Source organism: Podarcis gaigeae (genome assembly GCF_964106915.1).
Source record: "Podarcis gaigeae genome assembly, chromosome: 2".
In the NCBI taxonomy this organism is placed as follows: Eukaryota; Metazoa; Chordata; class Lepidosauria; order Squamata; family Lacertidae; genus Podarcis; species Podarcis gaigeae.
In genome coordinates this window covers 101721389-101749096 of record NC_139679.1, presented here as the reverse complement: position 1 = coordinate 101749096, position 27708 = coordinate 101721389, and the positions used below count along the sequence as shown (strand labels likewise).

At 43.4% G+C, this 27708-nt stretch overlaps 1 protein-coding gene and 1 long non-coding RNA gene across 5 annotated transcripts in view; one reads left to right on the top strand and one right to left on the bottom strand.

Annotated features, from left to right (window-relative positions):
• Positions 1-201: 201 nt before the first annotated feature.
• LOC310838166 overlaps positions 202-27708 on the top strand; it is a 50230-nt gene continuing 22723 nt past the window's right edge. For 2 of the 3 annotated variants that reach the window (XR_014560753.1, XR_014560754.1), the window contains exons 1-4: positions 202-244; positions 530-679; positions 17748-17898; positions 25464-25526. This is a non-coding gene — a long non-coding RNA (uncharacterized lncRNA). The remainder of the gene's footprint in view (positions 245-529; positions 680-17747; positions 17899-25463; positions 25527-27708) is intronic. The other variant, XR_014560752.1, reaches the window with a different exon arrangement.
• ADAMTS9 (ADAM metallopeptidase with thrombospondin type 1 motif 9) overlaps positions 4698-27708 on the bottom strand; it is a 142081-nt gene continuing 119070 nt past the window's right edge. Inside the window, exons 31-41 of one of the 2 annotated variants that reach the window (XM_083722252.1) lie at positions 22921-23091; positions 19468-19662; positions 17712-17844; positions 17056-17150; positions 16217-16311; positions 15982-16115; positions 14794-14885; positions 12834-12938; positions 10466-10560; positions 5816-9224; positions 4698-5475 (exon numbers count right to left, since the gene is read on the bottom strand). In XM_083722252.1, the coding sequence (XP_083578378.1) occupies positions 10471-10560; positions 12834-12938; positions 14794-14885; positions 15982-16115; positions 16217-16311; positions 17056-17150; positions 17712-17844; positions 19468-19662; positions 22921-23091 (1110 nt within the window). In that variant the 3' untranslated portion in view covers positions 4698-5475; positions 5816-9224; positions 10466-10470. Of the gene's footprint in view, positions 5490-5815; positions 9225-10465; positions 10561-12833; positions 12939-14793; positions 14886-15981; positions 16116-16216; positions 16312-17055; positions 17151-17711; positions 17845-19467; positions 19663-22920; positions 23092-27708 lie in introns of both variants that reach the window. The other variant, XM_083722253.1, reaches the window with a different exon arrangement.

Genomic DNA, 27708 nt, shown 5'->3' with positions numbered 1-27708 from the left:
GTTTTCTGTTCTTTTCTCTGTGTGTGTCAGGAGAATGGCTGTTGAAAGGTTTCTTTCTACTGCTGAGGATGGTGTGCACCGATGTGTTCTGTCTGGGGTGAAGCAGACAGAGGAAGATCCCTAAATGTTAATAGGGAGAAATCTGAGCATGGCATTGTACACTCACTCATGCATGCATGCATGCACGCATGCACACACACACGAGACCACACTGTTGATCCCTATAGTAGGACATGAGAACAGGGTGGATGTGTATATGTGCATGTATAAAGTCAAAAGTTTCACAGAAAAGATGACTTTTGAGGAGGGATTTGAAGGAAGTAAGAGAAGTCTTGGATACAGTACTTTAGCTGAAGTTCCTGTATCGAAGGGGGTTGGACTAGATGGTCCTTCCAACTCTATCATTCTATAAGTGGTATTTTTTTGCAGGCAGTAGCAATTTATTGACTTCTGCACCCATTGCAGGAACAGCAGAGTATGGGGTTTTTCTTTTCTTGATTTTACAAGCACGCCTCTCTCCCACACATAGGTTTCTGCCCACGAGGAGGTTATATTCTAAGTTTTGATACAGAGGAAGGGGAGGGGGTGAGTGATGAATAATGAGCACCACCTTTCACGAACGCATCTCTGTTTCCCTCGAGAAGCAGCCTTATCACAACATACATCTCCTGACCACAAGGTAGGTCTAATCTTCAGCTGATTAAATGCAATTCCTCTGATTGCAAAACACTGGAAGACACAAGATTTACCCACGCTGGAGGAATGGCAATCACAGTTGATGGACTACATGGAATTGGCTGAAATGACTGGCAGAATCCGAGACGTGGGAGAAGAAACAATTGAGGAGGACTGGGAAAAGTTTAAGGACTATTTGAAAAAACACTATAAGCTGTATGAATGTTAAAAAAATGCACCTTTCAGGAAACTCTAGCTTCAGCAAATGTAAGTTAATGAAATGAAAATTAAGACACAAGAATTTAGAGGTAAAATAATGAAACAACTTTATTGTGTTTAATACAAAGCATATAAGAATTGGGTTACAGTAAAATTGAAATTAGGGAACATGATAAAATGGAAGATACAATAAGTTTTGAAATAAGTTAACAAATTGCTGATGCTTTATAAGACAGGGAACGTAGGGCTTGGAGGATGTGGGGAAGTCCTTTAGATTGGATGGAAAAAGAACATGGAAATTTGTTATTCTTCTATTCTATTTTCTTATAACTATTCTTTATTCTTTTTTCTGTATTTCTCAAAAGTAATAAAAATATTAATAAATAAATAAATAAATGCAATTCCTCAAGGTTCCTACAAGGCATGTGCTTAATGTCTTCAGTGCATTTAAGCAATTTGCAGAATACAAAGTTCACACACTTGGCATTATCGCCAATACATCACCCGCCTCCAGACGCTTTGCTATCGCCGAAGGGATATATCAGGAAAGGTTAACAGAGACACTAACTAACTTGAAAGAGAGCGAAACCGTGACAGTGTGCTGAGGAAACAGCCAAGGAGGTTATCCAGGAGTCAGGGATTGCTGCGAGAACATCCAGGGACTTGTGGCTGCAGTCGCCTTGCTTTGCTTGCCCTGATTTATTATGATCATTGGGATTACCCATCCCTGAACACATTCAGCCTGACCAATAAACACTGTGGAGGTTCATAACGGGAGATGAGGGGACGGGAGCAGGAAATAGTTAATCCATGTGTTGCAGGAAATTGACCACAAAGGCCATTTGGGGGTTCCAGAATTTGGGGGGGTTGGGAAGGCTATTTTTACATTCATCTCATTAACTTCCTTTATAAATCCGTACGTGGAAATTCGTAATCGTTTCTGCAATCCAGCCGAAATGTGTGAAGCATTTGCCAAAACTTTTTATCTTCCTTTGACTCATTTCTTTTAAACTGCCCCCCTTTGAATTTCTTCAGTGATTATTATCATCATACTTTGCAAATGTTTCTGCTAGATACTCCTTTCCTTATAGCTTGGCTCCAGTATCTATCAGCTCTCTGCAATCCCAGTCTCAGGTTTCGTTCCCGCAAGAGAGCTTGTTTTGGAGTTTGCTATTATGGAAGTACTGGCAGTTTATTAGAAATGAGCAGAAGCAGGAAAGTAGATCTGAGCACCTGTACAGGATTACATAGAATGGTTGTGTAGTGGTAAATTTTCATATGCAAGTAGTGATCAGCGAATCCATCCATTTCGGTTTCTTTCCGTTTCTCAGATTCTTTTTTCTATTCTTATGTTTACTTCTCCACATTGCTTTGTGATTTTAAATTGAAGTTTTTAAATTGAAAAGCAAACCATCTTGCAGAGGTACTACTACCTAAATTGCACACACACTTTATGGCCTTTTAAATGTGTTTGTGAGAGGGGTTATTGCTTTGCTTTGCTTTTATTATGTATGTTGTTCTCATTTTGTATTTTCCTATTGTAAATTGTCCTGTGATCTTTGGATGAAAGGTGGTATACAAATTTAATAAATGATGATAATGATAATAATTATATACAGTCGTACCTTGGTTGCCAAACTCCCTGGAACTTGGAGGTTTTGGCTCCCAAATGCTGCAAACCCAGAAGTGATTGTTCCAGTTTGCGAATGTTCTTTTGGAACCTGAACATCCGATGGGGCTTCCGTGGCTTCTGATTGGCTGCAGGAGCTTCCTGCAACCAATCAGAAGCTGTGATTTGGTTTTCAAACGTTTTGGAAGTCAAACGGACTTCTGGAACAGATTCCGTTCGGCTTCCAAGGTACGACTGTATATTGAAGAACTCGAAAGCCTATCACTTCATTTGCTTGCCAAGGGGGATCTGCCAATTTTCCTCATGCTCCAGCAGAAGGCATCACTGAAAAGAAGTCCTGGAGCTGCAACCCCCTGTATTCTGCCTCCTCTACATGACTGGTGTAGAAGATAGGACTTGCAGCATGTACAGGTTTCCCCTAATGTATGGCAAGGTTATGACCTTTCCCCCTTTTGCCGAAGCCTTGTCTGCCTTTGTACTTGACCACTCTAGTGGTTTTGCTCTGGCACCAAGGCTTTGTCAAATAAAGATGAATGAATGAATGGAAATCTTGTGGTCTATATTATTCATTCTGGTTTAAATTGATGGTGAATGGAAGACCAGGCTTCCAAACTAAGGAAGAAAATAATGGACTTTATTCAAGCAGAAAATCGTTACAACATCTGGAAAATAAAAGAACTTCATAATGTGGGTTGCATGCGGTTTTTTGAAGCGCCCAAATCATTTGGAACGCGTAAGCCTGGGTCCAATAGATGGAACGACTTGTTCTGCATGCCCAAGGAAGCTCTTGCTTCTTCTTTTGTTCCCAAAGTGGTTTGTGGCATTACATGGGGGACTTGCTGTTCAAAAGGGGGAAGGATCTGCTGCAGATACCCTTAGGATGGTAAAGGTAAAGGGACCCCTGACAAATAGGTCCAGTTGTAACCGACTCTGGGGTTGCGACGCTCATCTCGCTTTATCAGCCGAGGGAGCTGGCGTACAGCTTCTGGGTCATGTGGCCAGCAGGACTAAGCCACTTCTGGCGAACCAGAGCAGCGCACGGAAATGCCGTTTACCTTCCCGTCGGAGCGGTACCTATTTATCTACTTGCACTTTGACGTGCTTTCGAACTGCTAGGTTGGCAGGAGCAGGGACTGAGCAACAGGAGCTCACCCCGTTGTGGGGATTTGAACCGCCAACCTTCTGATCGGCAAGTCCTAGGCTCTGTGGTTTAACCCAAAGGCCCGCCCTTAGGATAGCTCTAGAGATAACCACAGCCACTGTTAATTGGATCCCTTTGAATGTGGTACATCCATTTCCAGAGAAGGGATATGATGAACATCTACTTTGGACAATGGGGGAACACCTCAGTGACCAGGAAGAGCTAGTGCAGAGCCACCCTCCAGACACCAGCATTGCCACAGCTTACATGGATGGTGCTGAGGCAAGCCAGTGGTGAATTTGGGGCTGTGCAGATGCACAGGCATGGCTCATCCATGCTGCCCTGGTACAACCACACCGGCCACTACTGCCAGCGACAAAACAGAAACACAGACTCAAAAAGCTTCTAAGGATTGGCAACGTTTATCAGCTTGTGGGCTGCAGTTTCTAAAGGGCACATTAGAGGCAGGGTAAGGCAAAAGTAGGTGGAGCAACAGATGCAAATTAGCCTGCATTCCAGCCTTGCGAAAGTCAGATAAGTACCCACCAGCTTTTATCCAGGCATTATTGCAATTCACGTTCCAAAAGAGAACATGGCACAGCTCATGGCCTAGAAGAGTCTCAAGGGCCAAAGAAGTCTGGAAGCATTTGGCTAGGCAGCTCCAGAGATTTGTGGGGATTTCCTATTGGAACATTGATAGCTGGGCAGGTGCCCAGCTATAACCACCTTTGATGCCAGCCCTGAATCTTCTCCTGAAAAGTCTGCTCGCATCAGCCAGTGTCGCCTGATCTTCTTTCTCTTCCTCAGGAACGAATACAGCCATTGCAAGATCTGACAGTATTCTTTTTTTAAAAAACCATGTTATTAATCCCATGTGTGCAGTGTGTTTTGTGTCTAGGATACCACGCAAGTGATTATGCTGGTGAACAAAGGAAGACCACACAAACTTAAAAACACAATTTTTGTTTTCTTTCTGGTAGTCCAAACGAGAGAAGGAACAGAAAAGGTAGAAAGGAAGCAAAATAACGAAAGTGCTTGCAAAAGTTATTTTCATTTTAAAAAATGGCATTGGTACAACAAGAGAAAAATAATTATATATTTGCTTTACAGGAAGTGTCTAATCATTCAGTGGTCCTCCTTTTGCAAAACAAACCAACCCCATCAGGCACACTACAAATTAATATCTATCAACAGTTTCCTTTCATTTTATAATTTTAAGGCTTCCTCTTTGCACTGTTGTTGATAGCCATTATGATACTACATAGTATAAAGGAATGTATAGATTTCCCCCCCTTAATAATATTTCTTTGTATAAATACTCAGTCACTTCATTACTGAAAATAAAAAGCAGATTGCAATTTTCTAAATATCAATTAAGCACCATTGTTTCTGTCCTAATGCTTATAGTGCAATTTCCCCTTTTCCCTATAGAAAGAAGATCTTTAAGGATAAGTGGTGGGCTTAAAAAAAATCACTACTCCTTTAAACTACTCGTGGTTTTCCTAGAATGTACTTTGAAATGGTATTTTTGGCATTTTCTCAAAGTAGTACACAAACATTACCACCATGCATTTGTTAAAACAATAAAAAAACCATGTATCTGAAGAGCTTAGCTTGCCTGAGATATGGATTTATTCAGTTCTTGCGAGACTTATGCTAACATGAATTATGCAGAGAATAGTTTTACTACCTGTGGAGCTAAATGAAGTGCAGCCTCCTTCATCTGAACAGCAGAAAGCAAAAACATTTAGTTGGAAGTTTAGATCAGTGGAGTGAACATACAAAACTGCCTTGTGCTCAATATTATTTACTTAGACCAGGGGTCTGCAAACTTTAAGACAAAAAGAGCCACTTGGACCCATTTCCGAAGAAAAAAAAACTGGGAGCCGCAAAACCATTGCGACATTTAAAACAAATATATCTCCGGAGCTGCGATCTGACAGTGGGCGGGAAGGTGACGTTGGGACGGTGCGTGACTAATGCACACACCGCCCCCATGCGACGTCACAGCCAGTACAGCGCCCACCACAGTGGGGAGTGTCGGGGCGCACAATGCGCCTCCTCCCCTTGCTAGTATCCACCCCGGAGCCGCGGCAAAGGTGTAAAAGAGCCACATGCGGCTCCGGAGCCGCGGGTTGCTGACCCCTGACTTAGACAGACAGCAATTCTCCTAAGGCCAGTTTTATGCTACTGTTGCTACTCAAGAGCTGTTTCAGAGGGGACATGAAACTGTCCCCCAGATCTTCCCATAGCTGTCAACGTTTCCCTTTTTTAAAGGGAAATTCCCTTATTCCGAATAGGATCCCTCACAAGAAAAGGGAAAAGTTGACAGCTATGGATCTTCCACACGAGTTGTCCACACACTGGCCTTGATCCAACTGTAATTGTGTGGAAGCAATTGTGCACAACTAGTGACCATCGTGGGGCACCATGAAGCCAAAAAAGGTGTGTAAAATTAGTATAAAAAAAGGGGGGAAATAGAGATATTAATTTTGCAGACAACGAAGCACATTTTGAAGGCACCTTCTCAACATATGATGCCTATTTTGTTCTGCCAACTGGATACCATGCTTAAGCCTTGCTAAGAGTTTGATTCGGGGGAAACCACAGTCCTATTTCTGGAGAGAAATCCAATAATTTTCCCCATTCCTATGCAACCAACTGAACTGAACAGATGGCTTTATCTAGAGTGGAAATTATATTCTGCATGATTTAAATCTAAGAAATGAAAGACATCTGTATTTCTACATGTAAACTTAAAATTTTGAGAATGGGAGGGCGTTTCCCACACCCAATTTGACAGAGATTAGATGGTAATACAGCTAGAAGATCCAAGACATGGGAGAAACCTTCCACAGAAACAGCCATAGCATGCATACAGAGGCATATATGAATCCATATTATCCACCTGTAAGACCCCATCTATACTCATTAGTGCTAGGTTCTCCTTTTGACAGGGGTGGGGATATGAATCAGTATGCTGGGTCATTTGATCTTGCATGCTACTAGTGAGGCACGAATAGAGTTTGACTGGAGTCAAGATATTTAAGAACAGTCAAGCATTCTTTGGGTTTCCAAAAGAAATCGGCTAAAACTGAATTTCTGACACGGAAGAGGAAACACACAGTTCACTCTGCATAAAAAACATCAAATTTTGATACCATTTAAAAAAATATGAATTTCTATGTAGACATTTGAAATGTGTGTTATGCTTTCAGGGAGTGCTGGGGTTCTTGATAATCAACATTTTTTTAGAAGTACGTTCATTTCTCAAACCTTGAAACATTCACTAAAAAGAAAACAGGATTCATTTTGGGAACCAAACCCAGGGTTAATTATTCGGCTTCAACTGTAATGTGTGGGATTAACCTAACACTGATCCCATGCAGCAACCATTTCAGTTTTTTCTGGAACACTCCCTATGCCTTAGGCCTTAGCCTGGACTTGCTGCAGGTGTAGCACTCACCCCTGTAACTGAGGGAAATAATGATCTGCAGCCCTTGCTTCTAGTATGAGCTTGACCAAGACAGCACTTGACTGTGACCTTACGCCACCTCATCAATTTGGTGGTGGAGGCCTTCTCCTTCTGCTACGATTAGGAAAAGGGACCTTCCATTGTGTGCCAGGGTGTGACACTCCATCGGGGGAGCAGACCAGCTGGCAAACATCTCTACTCTTTTGCTCCATGGGAGCAATATTGGAGGCTTCTGCCAGGCATTGCTATATCCTCCTGCAGGAGAGTCTTTGGTCGAGATCCTGTAGCCTGGATGGATGGGGGCAGTCAGTCCCCATCTCAGCAGTGTTTCCCCACCCAGCTTCCGCTCTCCCTTGTGCATGAGTGGATTGGGGTGGGCATCTTTACTGCAGAAGGGCATGGGGTAGGGGGGAGGCTTGAGAAGCTGTAGCCTGTGTCTTTCCAAAGTGTCCCTCAATATGCTGGGCCAGGATGAACAGGAACTGTTTTTGCTGCAATTTGAACCCACTGGTTCATGCCCTACCATCTGGAGGAACAGAATACAAAGGTGAGGCCAAGTTGGGGGTGGACATCTCTGCCTTCTCTTTCACTCACTAACATTTCTCCATCTTCTCTACTCAGCTGATCTACCACTCCCTTACTCTTCCTATTGCTCCAAACAGAGCAAAAATATAACCCCCTATAACTATTTTTAACATCTGTCACAAGGTCAAGTTCCTTCTGAGGTTTAGCCTTCCTGACATTCTCCCTACAAGCTTTGGCTACTTGTTTGTAATCATCTTTGGTGCTGCTGCTTCTTTCCCCATCTGTAGATTTCTTTCTTGGTTCTCCTGGAGCCTCAACGGAGCCTGCCTCTCAGTTATGATGCAGGAAGTCAACTGGGGATGAAACTCATCCAGAAGAATGCAAGGTGGTCACATCTGAGGCCTGGAAGACAGGACATTTCCCAGTCTTGATGGCCTCCTCCACTTGAGGAGAGATCTGTTTCTATACCACTGTGACTGCCACAGGATCCCAAGACAAAGGAAGGGCGTACAGACAGTTCACAATGGGGTGCTGGTCACAGGACTAGGGCCTGTTGCCCCATCCAAACTGCAAGTACACCCTAGAATTACACAAGTAGTCTCCTGTGGATGCACAACGCAAGCTTAATAGTGGCAGTCAAATGTTATTTATCTTTCCTTTGGGGAAGGAGCTCTTTTTGAAGGACTGAGAATACTAGGATTCCCTAGAACAGGTTGTTTTATTAAATGCTGCCTCAGATTAAATATTTGAACACACCCTCAATTTTACCTATAGTACTTACTCGTTCTCCATGGCTATATCGTATGGTATGGGATTCAGCTTTTAAAGCCTACAGGATACTAATAAATATTACCATGTTAGCACCAAACCAGTAGCTGTTAGCACTGGCCAAAAGAGGTCACATGCCATTAAAAAAACACACCTAAGAAACAATTGTTGATAAAACCATTGTATCATAATGTGTGTTCACTGAGTCCCTGTGTAGTGCTGATTGCCTTGTGAGTTTAAAAAATAATAATCACAATCATCATTGTATTCTTTTGCTCATAAGAAAAAAATGCCAAAAATACCCCAATGCAAACCGTTTAGCACCTTGCAAATATCAGTGCAGCCTGTAACAGGAAGAGAAATTACTGATTGAAAGTAAACAATTGAGTACAGTGACAGTAAAAGTATCACTTTTGTCATAATGCTACATATAATGTAGAGTACGTAAAATGCAGTGGTGTGACTGCAAGATTTTTTTAAAAAAATTAAAAAACACACAGGATAAGCAGCCTTAATATAAACATTTTACGTACAAAAATATTAAATCAAAAATAAATAATTCGAGACATAAATATTATACTTTACAACATTAAGAATATACAATATATATATATATATATACACACACACACACACACACATACACGCACACACTTGCACACACAGGTACACACACACACACACATATTTGGATGTGCACACACACACAGGAAGAAGTACAAAAAGGAAGGCAGAGGTATTGCTTCATTGTCCTTCATCTGTCTTGCTTCAGCTCCCGGTGATCAGAAACCCTGGGAATTAAAAGCATAATGGAGAGTTCTCATCTCTACTTTCAGCACTATTAATGCATTTAAAAGAAAAGCGCAATCCAGCCCTTCACAGAGGCAGATATCTGCACAGCAAGGAATATGAAAAGGGCTCACTGTTTCCCTCTACTCTTTGTTGCACAGCTGAATCAGGGCCAGATGCTTTTGATTTCCATTCGAACAGTAATGTCCTCAAGCGTAAGCCCTGATGTTACCAAATCACCGTTGTGCCATTTCGCTTGGGATCTGTAATGCTGATTATTCTCCATGGGCTGCACACAAGAGTTGCAAAGTTGGAAGGGATCCCGAGGGTCACCTAGTCCAACCGCCCCCAGCAATGCGTAATATTCAGGTGACTGGCAGCCATTCCCACAAGCTCGGTGCAAACTTTGGGAGCTGCCAAGATGGCGGGAATGGCTGCCATCTCATGTCTGGGACTATTTCCACCTGGCTGAGTCATGAAGAAGCCCAACGGCTATTGCATGAAAGTTCAGTCTTACTACTTTCTGCACATGCTGAGGGCTAAATTAGCAATGGACACACTACAGTGGTATCTCGGGTTACATACGCTTCAGGTTACGTACGCTTCAGGTTACAGACTCCACTAACCCAGAAATAGTACCTCGGGTTAAGAACTTTGCTTCAGGATGAGAACAGAAATCGTGCTCTGGCGGTGCGGCAGCAGCAGGAGACCCCATTAACTAAAGTGGTGCTTCAGGTTAAGAACAGTTTCAGGTTAAGTATGGACCTCCGGAACGAATTAAGTACTTAACACGAGGTACCACTGTATAATTAAAGCTAAAGTAAGGTCCCAGCAGTGGACAAGGGGGAAAACACAGGGTTGTACCAGCTTTCTTTTCAGTTCCCAGGGCACTGTGCTATGGTGTTGCTAACCTACTGCATTTCCTCTCTCCAACAATGCAGAGAAAATTGCATTCCCCATCCCTCCTATGTGGGCAATGCGGTAGTTGGTGGTTGCTATCCCGCTGTGCTAGTTCAATTATGTCATTAAGCTTGAATCAGTTGGGAGCCTTATACCCAACTGCCTAAAGCTTAGCTGCTCGCTCAATGCACCATAGTTTTGAGCTGTGGGGTTATGATGCAAAGCCTGAATACGTGGAATGAAGTTTCCCTTGAAGTAAATGTTTACCTGATTTGGTGCCAGGTTACTACCACTGCTATTCAAATGTAGGGCTTTATAGTAAAATGCACAAATCTGAACTTACCATTGCTACAACACTTGTACGTCGAGGCCAGTTCCAGATGATGGAGTACACTTTCCGCAGTAGCCGCCACATTTCCCTATTACTTTGGTACCATCCTGTAAGTAAAATCACAAAGCAGATCTCAGGAGAAAGCAACCAAAATCTGTATCAAGTAAGACTAGAGCTGTGACCGTAAACACGTTAACTGGGGAGCAAGTCCTTTTAGAGACAATGGAACTTAACTTTTGAGTAAGCCTGCGTTAAAAAAATAGAAATACAATTAAAAACTGAAATGTGTGTGAGAAAGGTTGAGCGAGCGAAGGTTGGAACGTGAACATTGTGTTTGCAAGAGGACTATGACACAAGGCTGGAACAACACGAATGCAGGAGCTATTGCTTATAACTGCTGAGGACAAAAGAAGGAGGGAAAGTTGCTTTGCCTTGTGGTTAAACCAAGAGAAGCTAGTAGAAGGAAGCACTGCCATATGTGGTCCTAACTCCCCCTTTGATTTTAAGTGTATAAATGCTTGTGCTATTTTCGTACTTGGTGTGCCACCACTCAAGGACTTTTTGCTTAAGGTTGAGTCACACTGGCCTTGCAGTGGCTAAACAAACATCCTCCTTGATTGACAACTGGAGTCAGGCTCTAACTGGCCGTCCAGGCTGAACCCACAGGGTATTGGTTACTGGTATTTCCCCAACGCATGCCCAACGTGGGAAATATCTGCTTTTAAAATATGTGTTTATTTTGCAATGAGAAGGGTGGGAAGCAATCACCTGACACTGAAGACAAAAAGGACATGCAAGAAAAACCGCCAGCCCATCCTAAACTGATCCCCGTGCCAACGTTTTAAAATACTGTGAATATTAATGAAATTTTAATATATACAAAGTAACACAGCCTCTCCCTTCCACAGTTCAGCGAATATCAAATTCTGGCCAGCGTAATCTATGCTAGCATACATAAAACCACAGCAAAGCCTTCCGCACCCCGTTGTGTGGTTGATAGCTTGTTCTACCTTCGTATGGTTTTACACTCAGAAGCAGCAAAATATATCAAAGCTCGACCAAGCTCAATGGACGACTTTCCAAGCCTTTTTGTTGTTGTTACGCTGTGGTGTCTGAAGCTTCTGCGCTTGATACTATTGATCTGTTGATGCTGCTACCACCTCCTAAGAGCATCTTTGTTCTCATATTCTCCTGCCACCTACGCTTCAAGAGCTGTGCCTCACAGGTGAGCCAGGTAACGTGATGTGCCCTACATCGATTGCCTCTTAGGTTCGGCTTTAATTTGGTCAGTCGGGACTCCCTCGGTCTTTGTGCTTCAGATTTCCTGTCGAAAGGTCCCTCTCTGCGCTGTCCCTTTCCAGATGAGCCTAACGTCTTTTATTTTTCACTTGTCTTTTGCCATTTTAATTGCAGCAGCTGAGATGGCAAATGGCTCAAACGGGCCAACAGCTCTCTTGCTTCAGATGCCAACGCAGTGCAGCCAGCCACTAACAGCAAGGTAGACACATACATTCTCTGGGCCATTCCATCTTCTGCGGCCTTGCATGCCTGGGACTCTGTATGGAGCCTGCTAGTGTGTGGCAAACCCATTTGATTCTCGAAAATATCAAGCCCAGTATTCACGTTAATCGGTTTGACGTGTTCGAAATGGCCCTAGGTATGAGGAACGAAGGCCAGTTTGGTATTCTGGAAAAATGAAGGTCCTTGTTTTGACAAGAGGCCTTGTGGTTCCCAACTTCCTGCTTATCGATAGCATTCGCTGGGTGGGTTTGGGGAAGGAGAAACCCCCTCAGCCTACCCTTGTCCAGTGGGCAATGTAAGGACATTTCCCCCTTTACAATTATTGCATTTTGTGTGCTGAAAAGTGCCACAGATGTGGCAAACATGCTAACACATAACCGATGCTAAATAGAGGCTTTACGGTGCTATTGTTGTACCTGGATCCACAAGGATAGGAGGAGGGAGGTGAAGAACCGCAGGCACTGGAAAGTAATCTCTTTGGTACTTTATTATGCTCAGTAGCACTGTTAGAGCAGGCTCCCAACTGCATGCTTCCTGAGGACTCAGACAACTAATTAAAGAAGTGTCTGCACCACTGTGCTCAGTGTTTTTAGCTTCACGGTTAAGCAGACCCACTAATTAATTGCAATAATACAGATCAAGTTGAATTTACTCCAGTCTGTGGCTCTAAACCCACCAATTACAAACCATGCTTCACAGTTCTTATGCTTCACATTAGATTTCAAGAGGTTATTTTAAACTCCCCCCCCCACCGCCCCATATGTACAAGGCACAATTTACAAAGGTACATTACAATATGATTTGATAGGTTAACAGGTACGATGTCACAATTAGCTGCAAGGTAAAACATTTTCCTTACTGGTGATTTTATAATTTCAGAAACCGCGTAATTCCCTTGGGAAAGCCATTTTGACGTTTGTGTCACGGACAGGCCGGTTCCAGAGAGGTTGATGCTAAAGCGGCCCTTGAAAATGGAAAAGGATATGCATCAGGTCTGAAATGACAGCTGAGTAATAAAATTTGCTGAAATGAAGGAAAAGAAAGAAAACCTAATTCTGAACGGTGCCGGTCTCCACTGCCACAACCCTGCAACAACAAGCCATTGTGTCGTTATTCTAACAAGATATCCCCGGCTATGTTTTCAATTGTTCCAAGCCCTCATAGCGATTAGCACATACTGTACAAATCACAGCAGGAGTGAGATTAAGCATTTCTTCCCCTCTGCAGCTTCCTGAGGAAAGGCTGTTTTTGCTGCAGATGGCCAGCTGAGGGCATCCTTGCCCTTTCCCTAGTAATCTCTGTTGCTCACTGGAGAAAGTCAACTTTCCACTTTTGAAGAGACATCATTCCCCCCCCCCCTTTTTTTAAACCTGGATGGGGGAAATTCGATTTAAAACATAAATAAATTGTAGCATCTGCCACACTCTTGTTTGCTCACTGGAACGCCAATCATCCTTGGTTCCCCTCCCCACGCTTGCAACAAAAGAAATGGGTCTTTGTGCAGGACTCTCAATATCTTTAGGAAACAATGTAATCACACGTACAACTAAATGGCTTAGGACCACTGTGCCTCAAGGACTGCTTGCTCCCACACACACCTCCCCAGGGATCCACAAAACCTTACTCCATCACCCTTTTCTGAGTTTCACTGGCATCTGAGCTGAGGGTAGGAGTAGGGCCAAAAGCAGGGATTTCCCTGTGGTCAGTCTTTGGAGTTAACACCCAATAAAGGTTTACCTAGCAACTGATTTTGATATCTTTTCAGATACCTGTGAAAACCTTTTTTTGTTTGCCCCGTGCTCTACAGGGAGCTGGCTTCAGACAGTAGGCCTGTTGGCAGACCAACTCTGCGTTACAAAGATGTCTGCAAACATGACATGAAGTGACATGACAACGTCAACCCTGCCATGAGGGAATCCCTCGCAGACGACAGCAGTGCCTGGAGACAGACAGTCAGGTTGTGTATCCATAGCGGTGACCAAAGGAGGAATGACCACTGGAAGAAGCATACAGTAGAAAGAAAAAATGCCATGGTGCATCTGCAGCAGCACAACCAAACGCCTTCATCTGTTCCGGCTGCAACAAAACATGTCACTCCCATATCGCTCTCTATAGTCACAGCAGGTGCTGCAACCTTCCAACGGTCTGACTTTTCCCTCCTTCAACCATCTCCCAAGAGAGATGGTTGCCAACAACAGCTCTCTAAAGGAACCCCTGACCATTAGGTCCAGTCGTAAGCAACTCTGGGGTTGTGGCGCTAATCTCGCTTTATTGGCCGAGGGAGCTGGCGTACAGCTTCCGGGTCATGTGGCCAGCATGACTAAGCCACTTCTGGCGAACCAGAGCAGCGCATGGAAACACCGTTTACCTTCCTGCCAGAGCGGTACCTATTTATCTACTTGCCCTTTGACGTGCTTTCGAACTGCTAGGTTGGCAGGAGCTGGGACTGAGCAACGGGAGCTCACCCCGTCACGGGGATTCAAACCGCTGACCTTCTGATTGGCAAGTTTAAACCACAGCGCCACCCATGTCCCAGCTCTCTAGGCATGTGTTTTTACACCAGTGTCTCTTTTCTGTCTCTCTAATGTTTAATCTCTTTGTCCTTTTTAATGTTCATGTTGTTTGAACAGTAAATTATTGTTCTAATTGTCTGCTGTCCTGAAAATCCTTTGTGGTCAAAGGGTGGAACGTAAGTATACAAAACCAATGCCTGTCATGCTGACAAAGGAAGTGCTAGATTTGGAGGGGCAGCGGCTGGAATATAACGCTAGAATATAACAAATGGAATCATGGTTTGAGAAATATTGTTGTGGAGATACCTGTGGGCACTTAGCTGCACTGTAGCAGTCCCCAGCAGTGGCGAAAGGTACAGGTCGTCCATCAAGCGTCTGCGCAAACTGCAAATCGGTTGCTGTGAAAAATATTCAGTAAGAACCAGAGAGACAAAGGGAATGGAACAGCAGGGAAAGGGAAAGGAAAACCGAATGCATTATCTGATCCCCATTTAATATGGCACACCTGCCTTTACACATTAATCTTGTGAACCCGCTGGGATCCTCCCTAAACAATAAGGTTGGCCATTAAATGCGACACTTGGCATAACACGTGTGCATGTTAAAATTGAGGAACAACTCATTTATCTTTAAGGGTGGAGGCATTCTAAATATGCAGGATGCCAGTCTTTTAACAATATTTTTTTTACATAGAGAAAATATGCTCAGGACCACAGGGGCGCTGATGGTGTATCTGACCACCACCACCACCTTTGGGCTTATTCCTTTATTATGTTTTGCATCACGCTTGACACCTTAGGATTGTCCTGGGCGTAAAGCAGAGGACTTGAATTCAGAAATGCTTCTCGAGTTCTTCTGGGAATGGCATGAACAGGCTTTGGATAGGGCCCTACCATGTGTAAAGAATCTAATTTCCTTTGGCCTGGCTCAAATTCCACTTCAATCAGTAGGAATTGTGTCCAGTTCCAACTGTGGTAGAAATGAAAAATAAGCTACCACCTTGCTTCAGTGGAATTTCTATGATTTCCAGAGGGACTCAAATCTGAAGGGAGCTCTGGGGAGACTATAGACCTTTTATCCTGAGGGTCTATCATGCCACTGGAGAAAAGGCAGGGGAGTCATATATGAAACATAACTTGCAGGCCAAACGTTTATGATTTAAATTCTGGTTCTGAGCTCAGGAGGAGGAGGAGGAGAAGGGAACAACCTGAATGTGCAACAAAGTGAACAAATTCAGACTAAAAGGAAGAGTTGTTTTTTCTTGCTTCAAGTGAACTGAAGAGAAATCCATTTTTTGGTGGTTTTAAACTACACGACCATTCAAGTACAAAGTGCTGTAGTATAAAATGTTAGCCTAGGTATTGTAAGGACCTTACCCTAGCTTTAAATTGAAAATTGTGCACACGTGCATGCACAGACACACACACACACACACACACACACACACACACACACCACAGAGCATTTTGAGGGTAAAGCCCTATTGTTACTCACTTATTATCTGCATAGTGTTCAGGTCCAGCCTAACTTTGCTGAAGGCGGAAAACCCAGCTGCTGTGTAATCTTTCCGACACTGGCAGTCTTCTCTTCTGCTTCCATTATATGGACATTCGGTCGGGTTATGTAATCTGAATCAAAAGAAAAGCCCTTTTCTACTCATGACAAGAAACATAACACCAGGAAGAGAAAACAAAGCACTGCCAAATGCAGAGTGCCTTGATGCTCTTACCTGTAGCTGTATACTTCCGAGAAGTTCTCCGCTTCGCCATTTGCCAGAGTCACATATTCTTTTGGTCTGTCAGATTCCATGCCAGTACAATAAATCTGAGAGAAACAGGCCTTCAGTTTAATCAAACATCTAATGTTAGGTGTTAAATGAATGACTAGGAAACCAAAGGATGGAAAACACACAGGTACAAGTCACAAGAGAACTGAAATGAATATGAATTATTAGTTTTTCATACACACACACATGCACAGTGGACACTCGGGTTGCGAACGTGATCCATGCGGGATGCACGTTCGCAACCTGGAGCGGTGTGTCTGCACACGTGCGGGTTGTGATTCGGCGTTTCTGCACATGCACAACCGCTGAAACTCGGAAGTAACCTGTTCCGGTACTTCCGGGTTTCGGCGGGTGCGTAACCCGAAAAAAAGCAACCTGAAGCGGCTGTAACCCAAGGTATGACACTGTGTGTGTGTGTGTGTATCAAAATGCAAATTGGCCTCAACATGCATGCACATAATTAAAATTCAAAGGATTAATAGCACATGCAAACACCCTCACATGGACACAAAGGGATTGTGTACTTCCCACCCCCCAGTTAAAATCAAGAGGTTGAATGTACTGGATGAACCAGGGAGTTCTATTGACCATGAGGCCAAATGTGGAATGTAATATTTCCAAAAGAGGGATTATAACATTATAAGCAACCAAGTTTTAGTTCTTCTAGAAATGTACCATGGACAGTCATTCTCCAAAGTCATCTGATCTCTGAGAACTCATGCAGCCCTGGAAATTCAATGAAATGCACACACAGAAACGATGCAGAAGTGGCTGAGCCATACCTTGAGGAGCTTTCCTTTAACTTGAAGGTAATATTCTCCATCTTCAGTGGTGACTTTGAGCCTTTTTACTTCTTTGCAGCTTGTTGGTAATTCACCTAAATTAAAGAATTATTAGTAAATAATATTAATACAAAATTTCAGAATGCAAGCTCTAAACAGCTGATTTTTTGATTGACTTGCCTAAGATCCAGGACAGAAATCCCCCCTGGTAATGCCCGGAAAAATCTGAACATAGGCAGCCCTAATCTGTATCTATCTATAATCTATCTATCTATCTATCTATCTATCTATCTATCTATCTATCTATCTATCATCTATCTATGAGATGAACACCAGTAATACTGGTCCCATTTCCTTTCAGCAGTGGCCTGGTAATTTTAAAAATGTGGTGTTTAGTTATTGGAAGGCTATGTGCTCCTATTGCCAGCCAATGACAACTCCCCTAACTGAAAAACAGAATGACACACACACACACAACCCAGCAGCAGCATCTAATGGGGCATATGGCTACCCACCTGTGTAAAGCTTCATGACATCAATTCAGTGGGGACAGGAATACAGAATGAGAGGCGCTTGATTGTTGCCAGGGATGGTTATAGCATTAAAGGGAAAGTTCAGGTTCTTTAAAAAACAAACAATTTGCAAAAGGCCCTTACAGTCATGAATATTGTGGCATGTCCTCCTTTCTTCAGGTTTCAGTTCATCAAGACACAAAGGGCTCACTTGGTCATTGTTTGTAAGGCACTGAACTGACCGGTGCATTACTCCATTTCCACAAGTCACCGAACACTGGAAAGCAAAGGAAGTAAGTTCAGTTCAACTGCTGAAAACACCCGAAAGTAGGTAAGACCTCAAGCAGCCTCCATTCTTATTCCCAGGTTATGGGTGCAAAGAGACCAGAAGTACGGCAATGCTATTTTGCTCTAGTGGAAATATACTTTATTCTGAAGCCCACAATTCCCGCATCTTAAGGCAATAATAATCACTGCAAGGAAAGAACTATGGTCTATTATTCCACTTGTTCAATACAATGGATTAACTCCCCTCCTCCCCTGGCCATCAGCAAAAATGTGCAATAAAAGGCCATGCACAATGCAATTTCTGAAGCCAGGTGAACATCTATCTTAGAAATATGAAACTCACTCACTCTGGCTGGAAACGCTTCTGTCTAAAGTCATATGGGCTGGATTTTATTTTTGTATCCAAGCGTACAAACGGTTGGTTACAGTCAGATTAGATCCGTCTGAACTCCAAACAAATGCCAGAAGCTCTCTGATTGCAAAGGGTTTGTGTTAAAAGGAAAGATTTGTATGTGATCCTGTAAGTGGATTTCCTAGTAGCAAAATTCCATAGTTCCGAGACACACGAGGACCACACAACAATGCATTTGGGTCTGAGAACATTTTAATTTACAGTAGTTCATTTAATGGTGCCCTGACAGCCTCCTCTCTTCATTTAGTCTCATTTGGCCTGTGAGGCTGTTTTATCCAAGCCATGCCCAGCCATATACATCAAGTGTGGGACCTGAATGCGAAGGAACAAGTGGGGGCCTTAAAAAAAAGCTTTGGACTTGTTGCTTATAAATTTGGCACCAAATGCAAGACAATCAGAGCAAATGAGTGAAGCCAATCCCTGCTAAAAGTGAGGCTTGAAGTCAGTGCTGCTCACCTAACTTCAAGTGGTGCTCAGGAATGACTTCAAGCGCTGTTGGGACTGGGTACATTCCAGTTTCCAGTCAACTATCAGCTCAAACCACACCATATGAGAAAAATGGGTTTCCCACCACTGAACTAAATGATGGATCATCATGGTGATGCCAGGTGTTTTACAGGTGAGCAGTCCTGCCCACCTATCCCAGCCACCCATCAGAGGTGGGGGAGCTTGCGGTCCATCTTGGAGTGGGGAAAAAAAATTGTGCCTGATTTAGCCCCATAGCTGCCAAAGGATTGCACTGGTTCTCCTTGAGGATGGGGATTATTGGCAAAGAGAGATCACCTATGCGATGGAAGGAGAATCTCCCTGTAGCTACACTCAAACCCAGAGCATATTCTGTGCATTGGCTGCTACTTCCTGTTCATAGCAACTGGTTGCTCAACTCACAGCTCATCAGCAAAATTTGCAATTTTGTTAAGCCACCCAATCAATGCAGGCTGAGCAGGGGATGAAAAATCATGGATTTCTCCCACCCCTCCTTCCAAGTCAGGGAAAAATGAGTAAATTCAGATGTGATTGACTGTGGCAGATTAATGTGATTTCCCCCAAACCTCATTTCCTATTGGTTCTTCAAGGTACCTTTCCTTTAAGGCAGATAATATTCCCCACCCCCTATGTTTTCCTGTTCTTAGAGCAGAGTGGGCTACACATTAATATTAAACAACAAATAATAAAAAAGGAGTAAGATTAGAAACATACACTTCCCCAATTTCCAACTCTCCATGATGCCAAAACTGGGCACTCGCCTAGATAGCATGACTGCACGTTTGGTGGTTGTGTTCCTGGACAGTTGACTGTGTTCTGATAACCATACTCATAATGATCCTTCCCTGTGTAAATTTCGCTGCAGGAAACCAGCCTTTGCTTGTAGCCTTTGCCACATGTCACGGAGCACTATAGGAAGAAAGAAAATCAATTTGTTTTGGTAACATTAGGGACGCTCAAAGTAAGCTTTTGAAAAAGAATAAATGACCTAGCCTTTAAAGCCCTAAACGGCCTCGGTCCAGTATACCTGAAGGAGCGTCTCCACCCCCATCGTTCAACCCGGACACTGAGGTCCAGCACCGAGGGCCTTCTGACGGTTCCCTCGCTGCGAGAAGCCAAGTTACAGGGAACCAGGCAGAGGGCCTTCTTGGTAGTGGCACCAGCCCTGTGGAATACCCTCCCATCAGATGTCAAAGAGAACAACAACTACTGGACTTTTAGAAGACATCTGAAGACAGCCCTGTTTAGGGAAGCTTTTAATGTTTAATAGACTATTGTATTTTGGTGTTTTGTTGGAAGCCGCCCAGAGTGGCTGGGGAAACCAGGTATATTATTATTATTATTATTATTATTATTATTATTATTATTATTATTACTACTACTACTACCCCTTGGTAATACTTACCAGCCAAAGCCCACCAAGTGCAGGTGGGATCTGGTGTTTCCCATTATTCTCTTCCTGCACTTAACCACTCCTACCTCTGATATTTAAGGCCTCTACCTTATACCCTAGTCAGCACCTCCACTTAATCTGTGATCCAAAAGGAACCCTTTTGGAGCAGGCACCAAAAATGAGATAGTAAAGGATCGGAAACAGATTGTCCTCTATAACCAAGGAAGCTGGCCACCAAATTTGCTATTCCCTTCTTATTCCCAGGCAGGATTCCTAGTATTCTGTCTCTGTGACACAGTCCGAAAATTCAGAGTGTGCCAAGGAGATGAAAATGAGTAAAGCTGCCCCCACATGCAATTTCCTCCCCGCACTGCCCAAATGACGTTACTGTCATCTAAATGCCAGCCCTTTTCAAACGTTTAGTCTGGATTTCCTCTTACTGCAAAAAATATATATATTATTAGGTAAAAATAACACTGCTGGTGTGGAAGATTGTTAGCACAATGTTTCAGTGAGTGGTTTGCAACAAGTAGGATTACATTTCGATGTGTGGTCTCTATCACCACATTCCTCCTTCGGTTTGCTCCCCACATGAGCACAGCTTAGCACAACCCACTTTAAGGGAACTAGTCCATCAAAATATGAACAAATGTGGGGAATTCCCTTGCAGACGATCATTGCAGCATGCACATAAAGACTTAAAACAAATTAATACAGAGATTCTGCAGAAGACTTTTTTATCGGAATTTTGCTATAATTTGCTGTTATAATCTACTAATGCACACACAATCACATTGTTTTTACATGGTATGGGGGGAATAAACTATTATGTGCTGCCATTGAAGAGAGTGCATTTCCCCACACTCCCGTGGTGAGGAATATATTACAAGTTACTGCTGGATTGAATATCCTGTGGTTTCCCTGTAGCGTAATATCAGGGAGTCTATGGGCCACACACTGTAATCTGCAAACAATTCTACACAGGAAATGTTACCACGGGATGTCAAACCAAAGTAAAACAAGGTGGTTGCAAAAGAAGCAGATGAATATTTGCCTGCAATTCTAAAAAAAGAGAAAAGAATAGAAGTTCTTTGCCTTTATACACCCCCCCTCCTTCAGCATCAGCGCCTAAGAAGAGCTTGAATCATATATTCGAAGAAGAGTTTCATATATAGATGGCAAGGCCTCATGAACCTAACTGAAGCATGACTAGAACTATGACAATTTAAAGAAAGAATATGCTATGGAAATTTGCTTTGAGGCCATTTGGGAACAGCACCATTTCTGGTAAAGGGCCAGAAAACAAAATGGAGGCACTTCCAGTGGCAAAGGCACAATCTCTGTTGACTAACCAATCCCATTCCCTTTGTTGTTGTTTAGTCGTGTCCAACTCTTCGTGACCCCATGGACCAGAGCATGCCAGGCACTTCTGTCTTCCACTGCCTCCCGCAGTTTAGTCAAATTCATGCTGGTAGCTTCGAGAACACTATCCAACCATCTCGTCCTCTGTCGTCCCCTTCTCCTTGTGCCCTCCACCTTTCCCAACATCAGGGTCTTTTCCAGGGAGTCTTCTCTTCTCATGAGGTGGCCAAAGTATTGGAGTCTCAGCTTCAGGATCTGTCCTTCCAGTGAGCACTCAGGGCTGATTTCCTTCAGAATGGATAGGTTTGATCTTCTTTCAGTCCATGGGACTCTCAAGAGTCTCCTCCAGCACCATAATTCAAAGCATCTATTCTTCAGCGATCAGCCTTCTTTATGGTCCAGCTCTCACTTCCATACATCACTACTCTTTACCAACTCCTGTAGCTCATTCTGTCATCTTCTCCATTTATTCATTCTCTTTTATCACTCCATTCCCTGCCCACCCAGAATCTGAAACTATAGAGTAATTAGGGAATATTATGCAAAATCCACCTGCTCTGGATAATTTATTAATTTATTATGGCAGCATCATTTAGATTAGTAGTACAGAAACATAGCCAGGTTTCTCTTCTACCCATTTAAGGATGGTACCAAGAACCATCACCTCCCTCAATAATCTAGATTTGGGATATAGGCGGGCCCAAAGAAATGTGGAATGGGGGGATCAGCTGAACCTCTTAGCTCCTTCTTGCACCAGACATCCACATGCATTTTCTTTTCATGCTTCAACTCCATTCTGCTCTAAACAAATTCCTTTTTCTGCTAGGTGAGCAATAGCACTGCCATTTCTCGACGGGGCTTTTTCCCGGCGCGAAACGCTTCTTCATATGATGCAGAAGGAACAGGCCAGGATCCGTCTGTTTCCTTCTGTGCTGAGCTTGGGCATACATGGGAAGCAGCTGATTTCTCTTGACAGGTGTGCTCAGTGTTGTGGGGGTAGAACTGCCAGCCCAGATTTGCTCAAGAAGTAGAAATCTGATCTTTGTATTTACGAGAACGAATTGTTATTTTCAAAGTTGTCAGGTAATTCCTTAGCCTTCTCCCTCCCAGCCTAATTTTCTTTTTGTTTCCTCAACAACTGGACCAACAGTGGGCACCTCTGCCGGGTATAAAATATAGGGACTGAATAGTAACCTCTCCTGCTATCATTCCCCATCCTGACTCACTTTTTGACAAACAAATCAACCAATGTAAAGTGCTATTTTGCAGAACATCACTCATCAGCTCTTGGAGAAAATCAAGGAGCATTATAATATATGATTTGCATATATTATTCTTGGCATTCTGGGTGGATGCAATTAATCAGAGCACAAAAGCAGAGTCTCCCCCTTTTTGCCTTCCTGCAGACTTACCTCTGACCAGTCCCCTGTAATCCAAATGTATTCACACGGTGCCAGGTTGCAGGCCTCAATATCAGACGGCCTCTTGCTTGAATCGCAGTGAAGGCTGTCGGCCTTTTGCATATCTTGATCCACACAGGTCACCTTGCGATATCTAGAGCCTTCGCCACATGTTTTGCTACACTGTTGAAAGAAGAGATCGAAAAGAGAGGTTGGTGACCGTGTGGCAGAACTGATGCAGCGAGGGAGAAATATGGTGGACGGAAGGACTGGTGTTGGCTGTTGAGGGAGATGTCCTCTCATTGCTTTTTCAAGTTTTGGAAAAGCTTCAGCTGCTTCCCACTTCCCTCCTTCTGTGCTGGATCTAGGACGGAGGCTTAGAACACTAGTGGCGCATGCCATGGGGTGGAACTGGGAAGCTGCCCACTTGACAATGGCTCCACCTTGCACCACCATGTGCCCCATGATTGGGGCTTGGAGTGGAACATACCTGAGGGACAGCCAAAAGGAGAGAGGCCTAATTTGAAGCATAGTAAAGGTAAAGGTACCCCTAACCGTTAGATCCAGTCATGACCGACTCTGGGATTGTGGCGCTCATCTCGTTTTACTGGCCGAGGGAGCCGGCGTACAGTTTCTGGGTCATGACCAAGCCGCTTCTGGTGAACCAGAGCAGTGCACGGAAACGCCGTTTACCTTCCCACCAGAGTGGTACCTATTTATCTACTTGCACTTTGAGGTGCTTTCAAACTACTAGGTGGGCAGGAGCAGGGACCGAGCAACGGGAGCTCACCCCATCGCGGGGATTCGAACCACTGACCTTCTGATCAGCAAGTCCTAGGCTCTGTGGTTTAACCCACAGTGCCACCCGTGTCCCAATTTGAAGCATACAATTACCAAATTAATAGGAATATGCTGGTAAGTCTACTATATGACTTCACACCAACACATGGTCCCGTGTCACTCTTCCTTCTGCAAGCCTCTATAGCTGTCACGTTTAGGTAGATATATTAGAACCACGGTGGCAGAAACAAAATAAAGTTCTGTGGACCAAGGAGGTGGAAGCAGCCCTATGATATATAAGCACTGCCTGTGATATATGGTGTGTTTCTTACTTGACAAGATCCTTCTGAGCAAGCAGTGGGGAAGAAAATGGGTTTGTGTTTCATTCGTTTATTTAATTAATTGAAATGTGTAACCCATCGTTCAGCCTTCGAGTTATTTTTTTGACGTTGGAAAAAAATACCCCACGATTTAAAACGCAATGAAACAAAGCAAATATAATCATAAAGCACAGCAGATTAAAAATACAGACAACGAAGGAAGAACAAGATCCACAGTCTGCACTGGAAAAAGCGACAGTGAATTGCACTGCATCTGAATGCTACCGATGAGCCAGCCGGCTTCGTATATACCTCAAGGATGCTAAGAGAATTTAGGCAGGGCAAATGGCTCCACACCACAACTTTAAGGTAGTAAGGACTAGGCCCTAGGTGGGCAAAGGCCAGAATTTGCACTTTGAATTAGGCCCAAAGACAACCTGACAGCCAGTACAACTTTTTCAGCACTGGCAAGATGTTGTCCCTATAGGAAGTCCCTATTTGCCAGACCATCTTCAAGGGCTGCTCCACGTAGAACGGCATTGCAAACAATTAAATAACAGTAGAATAAGCTCACTGGAACTCAATGAGAATTGTAAACAGGACTGCGGAAAATTGAACCAGTCAGGGATGGAGGTTCAAATGCAGGCCTTAATGAGGTTGTAACCTTGTTTCCAACAGGTTTTACGTGTCAGTTTGGATTTACTACCAGATGGCTTAATTCAGCTTGCACCTCATCCCTCAATAAATAACATGAAAACTAGTTCTATGGCAGACAAGGTGCCGTTTTTGGCAGTTTATCAGTTTGAAAAAGAGGGGGTTGCGGGTTGGAAGTGGTGTGAGGGGTGCAGGACTGCTGGAAAAAAGATATCCGAAGGACCAAGTGTTTAATGTATGCAAGATCTGGACTGTCATTCATGATTTCTTATGAGGAAGATGTCAGGGATTTAAAGGTTGGTGGGTTGTTTTTTTTAAGCATTCCTTGAAGTCTGTTCTGTCACATGGTAGAGATTTACAGAGCACAGACGCACACACACACGCTCACACAAAACCAGCACACGGGGAGCCTGGAAAGCGTTAGAAAACCAGCGTGACCCATCAAACATTCACCTCCCACAAAAAGGGCCGGCAGTGAGAGTGGGGGAGGGGTCCTTAATGCTTTCCAGTTGTGTAGAAGTTATAACAAAATTTGCGAGAAACAGACAGAAGGAGAAAGAAAGAAGAGAGTGAGGGACTGGGGAGAGAAAGGAGCAGTTGCTTTGGGAACAAAGTTACTCCGATTTGGGTAAGTTCCGCCAGTGCATGCTATTTGGTGATCTTTAAATGTGCTACCTGGACCTGTTTCAATGTGTTCTGTTCACACTGTGCTTCCTACAATCTTCCACACCATTTTTTTACAAGCAGTTCTGCAGGAGACAACAGCTCAAGGCTGAGTCCTCCTTTGTTTCTTGCTTACAGAAAGGACTAGGCTGTGAGCCATTGTAGTGAAGCTCAAGCCACAACATTTTTACACCACTTGAAGTAAGTGTTTCCTTGGAGCTTCTATAGATCCTCACTTGTCACTGCACAGGATTAGAGTATCTCTGGACCTTAAGACAGCAGCAGAATGTCAGAAGGAGTATCTTTTCTATATATAAAAACCATCCCTGGGGCCCACAATTGACGTGGGAGTTAGCTGAGGGTAAGGAACTCTGCCATGTATGCTGTTAATGCAACATTTTGTGGGAATTCGAGGACAAGCAAATCTGAAGGAGAGAGCTGTTGACTTCACCTTGAACATTCTCTCTGCTCTCTGAGGAAAGTTTGTTCCTTCAGAATCTGAAGAACTGGGAGTTGCTTTTTATTCTTCCTTTCTCTCCCAAGTAAAGGGGGAGGAAGAAAGTGTTTTATGCAACGGTGAATGTGCTAGAAGGAAAGATATACTGAACATGGAATTCAACAACCTGAGCAGACCATGCCAGCTACCAGTTAATGCAAAAGTGCCCTCATGGTGCTAACATTTTACACACACAATATACTGTAAATATATTTGTGTGAGAGTGTGTTAGGCAAACAATCCCTCAGGCTCACTTACAACTTTATTCTGTGTTTGCATAACTCAAGTATGTATTACAAATGTATACTTTTAATCTGTTAAGAGCTGCACACCTTTTGAAACAAATACCACTATACGCCCACAATGTACGCTCTCTCACACACTGTTTCTTCTCCTTTTCAGGCTGTTTGATTTAAAAAAATATATATTCTGTTTCTTGCTTTCCTTTTCTCATACATGCCTCATAATCTGATCTACCTGTCTAGAAAATGTTTACGAAACAAAGGAATGGGAAGACAAGAGAGGGGCAAGAAGGAGAGCTCTCTATTTATATAAGCTAGCAGAGGTTTCTTTTTGCTTTTTCTTTCTTTTACTAATCTGCTGTGAAATCTTGACTGTGTAGGGCAAGATTAACAAATGCCGGCTGCTATAAAGCCACAGACACCCAGAACTTTCTGGTACATCCCTTTTCCTTGCTTCTGAATAATGACAAGTTATTCTCCACCTTATAACCTTTTCCATAATCAGATCCATTTTTAGCAGGCTCTGGAGAAACATTTTTAAAAGCACCACAACAAAACGTTTAAGGCAGACATTTGTTTCTAGATTCATTTATAACTACATGTGTCAGCAAATGTGCTGGTACGCCACTGTTTTGTACTAGATGGTGCGTATTCACATCCAAAGATGCCTGACCCTGTTTGCAAAAGATGAGCTACAGGTGAATTCTCCAGGTGAATTCCAAGCACTTGGGTACATCAGGATATGCTCAGACACAAGTGAATAGACCAAGGTTGCATTCACACAGCAGCTTATTCCATTCCCGCCATTATATCTGAGCTTTCATACCACACAAAAACCACTTCTGAAAATATAGTGGAGTAAATAGAGGATATTTAGTGCTCATTTAGTCTCTCATCATAGAGAGCCAGTGTGGTGTAGTGGTTAAGAGTGATAAGACTCGTAATCTGGTGAACCGGGTTCGCGTCTCCGCTCCTCCACATGCAGCTGCTGGGTGACCTTGGGCCAGTCACACTTCTTTGAAGTCTCTCAACCTCACTCACCTCACAGAGTGTTTGTTGTGGGGGAGGAAGGGAAAGGAGAATGTTAGCCGCTTTGAGACTCCTTCGGGTAGTGATAAAGCGGGATATCAAACCCAAACTCATTTATGTTGGGGGTTTTTTGCAAACCGGTGTCTTTCTGGACCAAGTAAAAGGGAAATAAGCACTAAATTTGTGCCACATTCTGCTGTATTTCTGGAAGTGGCTTTTATGTCATTTGAAAGCTGAACAATGATGCAGAAAATTAGGGAAACTTTGAAGAAACTGTCGTGTGAATGTAGCTTAAGTTCCAGCAAACATTGGATTCAAAAGGGCCAGCCTGTCATGAACAATTTGGGGATCTAAGTAGTCATTTCTAGAGCTGGTTTACTGCCCAGAACCATGCCTCCAGTCAGCCAGTGCGAGACACACTCAAAGAGAATGACCATTTCTAGATTCTGCCCAGACACATCCAGATGTATCCTAGGTTTAGCATATATCGGAAATATATACACTATTGCCTTTTCCTAATATGTTGTTCTCCAGATGTTTTAGATTACAATTCCTATCAGCTCCAGCCAGTGTGGCCCCTGGCCAGTGCGGATGGGAGGGGTGGACCAAAATATCT